The sequence below is a fragment of the Bombus huntii genome, unplaced genomic scaffold, assembly GCF_024542735.1.
Source record: "Bombus huntii isolate Logan2020A unplaced genomic scaffold, iyBomHunt1.1 ctg00000088.1, whole genome shotgun sequence".
Lineage (NCBI taxonomy): Eukaryota > Metazoa > Arthropoda > Insecta > Hymenoptera > Apidae > Bombus > Bombus huntii.
This window is the reverse complement of record NW_026099343.1, coordinates 1,042-5,908: the sequence shown is the minus strand read 5'-3', so window position 1 is coordinate 5,908 and position 4,867 is coordinate 1,042. Positions and strand designations below refer to the sequence as shown.

Below are 4,867 nucleotides of genomic sequence, written 5' to 3'. Positions count from 1 at the left end.
CTTTTGACGGAAGCTTAGAAAAATGGAACACGTTTTATGATACTTTTTCCTCCACTATCGATAAAAATCCTAGTCTCACTGACATACAGAAATTCCATTACCTGCAGTCCGCCCTGCAAGGAGAAGCAGCCGATTGTTTAAACGCGTTACCCCTTAGTAATGTAAACTACAGTCAGGCTATAGCCGTTCTCAAGGAAAGTTTCGAATGTCCACGATACACAGCTTTCAGTCACTGCATGGCAATAATTGATTATCCAAGGATAACCAAGGAGTCTCCAACGGAATTAAGGCGCTTAGTCCACACATTTAAACAACATATATATGCATTGAACAAATTAGGAGAGTCCTACCCCGATACGAGTGCTATGCTCAACAGCCTCATCCTCTCGAAAATACCACTAAGTATCCAAAAGCAATGGGAAATGACGCTGCCCAATAACGAGGTACCTCCGTACATTCATTTATTAAATTTCCTAGAGAGATTAGCACGAAGCTCTAGACCGATCACCACGGTCAGACAAACAAGAGAATCACCGGAACAAACTACTCCGGTCCGTCAACGCGCATCACGAGGGCATGCACTTACGGCGACACAGGTTACTCCAACATGCCCCACCTGTCAAGGACTACACCCCATTTGGAGATGTGACACCTTCAAAACCAAATCCCTTCGCGAACGCATTCGGGAGGTCAAAAGAGCATCACTATGCCTCAACTGCCTCGGGAAAGGGCACACAACGAAGCATTGTTTCGCAGGATCATGTCGCATATGTGGAGAACGACATCATACAATGCTGCATAGGACAAAACGCCATTCAGGGTCTCGTTCCAGCACGTCCAGCCCGAAATCTTCCCCATTAAATAGCCGATCCACAACACCTTCCTTGCCACCTTGCGTATCACCCACTCGCCGCAAAAAGCACGCAACAGACCACAGATCGGAAACACCACGAACAGCCGCGTCTCCAAGTCCACCGCCCAGTGACAGACGAACACACAACCAATGACGCCGACGATCGACGACTCCGTTGACGACCGAACATACCAGACCAATAGCATCCGAATTACTGTCCAATGATCTAGTCATCACAGCGCAGATTAATATTTTGAATGATAAACAGCAACCAATCCGTTGTCGAGCGTTGCTCGACACCGGATCCAGTATGAACTTCATTACCGAGGAATTAGCAAAATCGTTAAAGATAAGACAAAACAAATGTTCGGTCCCGATCGGAGCTCTAGACACCTTGACAACGACCTCTAAGCGACACATCACGGCCACGATCACTTCCACTGACGGTACATACACGCGGACATTAACGTTCCTTATCATTCCAACCATATCAACCTCAATTCCCAGCGAACCCATCGATCGTTCGACACTTGAGATACCAAAAAATCTCAAATTGGCCGATCCACGATTTCATTTACCAGCTCCGATAGATGTACTACTAAGCTCAGGTTCAACACTCGCGTCGATGTGTGTGGGACAAGTCAACCTCACGCAGCCAGACGAGCCTGGACTGCGTCTGCAAAAGACGCGATTCGGATGGGTAATCGGGGGGAGTCCAACTTCCCAAACCGCTACAAACATATTTCACACATCCACGACGACTTTACAAGCAGACCTCGCGCGGTTTTGGGAAATCGATGAAGGACCCTCAATTAAACATATCTCAGAGGCAGATCGACGATGCGAAGAACACTTCCAAGCCCACACCCGACGCACCAGCGAAGGACGATACATCGTCGCTCTACCTTTCAACGATCAGCTTCAGTCACTCGGATCCTCTAAAACGCTGGCGAGTAAACGACTCGCCTCACTCAATCGCCGATTCCAGCACGACAAACGCTTCGAATCAGAATATCGAACGGTAATACAGGAATACCTGGCGTTGGGACACATGACGAAGGTCAATGACAACCACTCCGACGACAACGGATACTATTTACCCCATCATGGCGTGACCAAAGCATCGAGTCAAACCACCAAACTCCGTGTAGTTTTCGACGGATCGGCACCAAGCACTACCGGAACCTCCTTAAACGATACACTTCACACAGGACCCAAGTTACAGGAAGATTTATTTTATATATTAATTAGATTCCGCTCTCATCAATACGTACTCACCGGCGACATCGAGAAAATGTATCGGCAATTCCTCGTACGACCAGAGGATCGGAAATATCAAAGGATATTATGGCGCAGCGCGAGTGGAGAAACAGAAACATATGAGCTTAACACTGTAACGTTCGGTTTATCCGCAGCCCCGTATCTAGCTATTCGGTGCCTCAAGCAACTGGCAGAGGACGAAGGACATCGATTTCCACGTGCAGCACAGGTACTGCAGCGGGATTTCTACGTCGACGACGCTCTCACCGGAGCTGAAACGAAGGACGAAGCCCTCACGCTCAGAACAGAACTCACCAATTTACTTCAACTGGCCGGCTTAAACATACGAAAATGGGCGTCAAACGATAAGGACTTATTACACGGACTTTCCTTAGAAGAAACAAATCACCAACATTTTTTGGGCGACTCGCAAACCTTGAAGACGCTGGGAGTGTTTTGGAATTCATCCGACGACTCTATTCTTTACTCGGTCGAAGTCAAACCCACGCCCTCTCGAGTCACGAAACGAATCATCAGCTCGGAGATTGCAAAAATTTACGATCCGCTCGGTCTGCTCACACCGGTGATTGTTCGGGCCAAGATGCTACTTCAACGAATATGGTCGTCGAAAATCGATTGGGATGAATCACTTCCGATCGAGTTACATACAGAGTGGGAAAGGTACTATGCCCAATTACCCTTATTAAACAACGTCAGGTTCCCACGCAAGGCAATAATCGAGTCCGCAATGGAAATTGAACTGCATGGTTTCTGCGATGCCAGCGAAAAGGCTTACGGAGCCTGTGTTTATCTTCGAACCCTTAACACCAACGGCCGTGTTTGGACCCAGCTTTTAACCGCAAAATCGAAAGTCGCCCCACTCAAGTGCCAGACCATTCCTCGGCTCGAGCTGAGCGGAGCACTCCTTCTTACGTCCCTGATGTCAACCGTACAACAAGCCCTATCACACAAAATTACTCGAACTATCTATTGGACCGATTCCACTATCGTCCTCCATTGGCTCAATACATCACCTCACACCCTTAAAACATTCGTCGCTAACAGAGTCTCCGAAATTCAAACAAAAACCAGCATCCGCGATTGGCGCCACGTTCCTACCGACGACAACCCCGCGGACTTGATATCACGCGGCCAAACACCCGAAGAGTTTCTGCGCCCAACCATCTGGCAGCACGGTCCTGCATGGCTCTACCAGTCGGAAGGCTATTGGCCGACATGGACGCTAACACCGCAAATTGAAGTACCGGAGCAGAAGGGGGCGATTTGTCTGTCCGCAAACCCCGCCGATTACAGTTTGTTGCAAAGATATTCATCCTGGCCCAAGTTGATACGAATCATAGCTCGTTGCCTCCGTTGGAAACAGAAAAGGAACCGAGCGGCACCCCTAACCGTTACTGAATTACGCATAACGCACAATAAACTGATAAAATTGTTGCAAAACATCCATTTCTCCGAGGAAATTCGTACACTCCAAAAAGATCGGAACGCGGCGATAAAGGGTAAGCTCACGCGACTCAATCCGTTCATAGACAAGGAAGGAATATTGCGAGTCGGGGGTCGACTCAGTCATTCGTCGATGACCTTCGCCCAGAAACATCCCATAGTATTACCTAAGTCATCCGTTACAACACGCATCATAGACCACGAGCACAAGATCCACATGCATTCCGGAACGCAGGCTACGTTATACGCAGTAAGACAAAGATACTGGCCCGTTGACGGTCGAAGTCAAGTATGGCGGGCGATCAAAGGCTGCGTCCGCTGCTGCCGCGCTCAACCACCGCCGGTAGAATACGTGATGGGTAATCTGCCGGAGGCGCGAGTAACGAAATCTCGCCCATTTACAAACGTCGGCGTCGATTACTGCGGGCCGTTCCACATCAAGGAAAAACGAGATCGTAACCGTCGTCAGATAAAAGTATACGTAGCCATTTTCGTATGCCTAGCAATTAAAGCGGTACACATCGAGCTCGTTGACGATCTCACTAGCGAAGCCTTCATCGCCGCTCTTCGCCGATTTATCGCTCGACGAGGGTATTGCTCCACCATCCATTCTGATAACGGCACCAACTTCAGAGGAGCAAGCAACGAATTACGAGAGCTTCACGATTTATTACAATCGGACGATCACAAGGAAAAAGTGACCGCATTTTTAGCCGACAAACAAATCGAATGGCACTTCATTCCCCCTCATTCGCCGCATTTCGGTGGGCTATGGGAAGCAGCGGTGAAGTCATTTAAACGCCACCTCAGGCGTGTAGCCGGCAACGAGTTACTCACCTCTGAACAATTGAATACTCTTATCATAGAAATAGAAGCAGTCCTCAATTCCCGCCCGCTAACTCCTATCTCCACCGATCCAAATGATCTCCTAGTCCTCACTCCCGGACATTTTCTCATTGGCGATTCACTAATGTGCTTACGTGATCGAGATTTCAGAGACATTCCATCGAACCGACTCTCCAGATGGCAGCATATCCAACAGCTTAAACAGCATTTTTGTAACCGCTGGCATAAGGAATATTTGAACGAGCTAACCAACCGCAATAAGTGGAGCAAGGGTGGACACGGCATCCAAAAAGGCACAATCGTCATCCTCAGAGAGGACAACGTTCCCTCCATGCATTGGCCTCTGGGCCGAGTTATCAAGGTTCATCCAGGCGCCGATGGTGTCATCCGGACAGCTACAGTTCAGACGGCAAAGAGCGTTTTGGATCGGGCCGTCAAAAGGCT

At 48.7% G+C, this 4,867-nt stretch overlaps 1 protein-coding gene across 1 annotated transcript; it reads left to right on the top strand.

Annotated features, from left to right (window-relative positions):
• Positions 1-1,163: 1,163 nt before the first annotated feature.
• On the top strand, positions 1,164-4,361 carry LOC126876642 (uncharacterized; the record flags this gene model as incomplete). The annotated part of the gene is made up of 2 exons (XM_050639543.1): positions 1,164-1,299; positions 2,269-4,361. Coding segments are annotated over exons 1-2 (2,229 nt in total), but the record flags the coding sequence as incomplete, so codon positions are not given.
• Between the last annotated feature and the right edge of the window lie 506 nt (positions 4,362-4,867).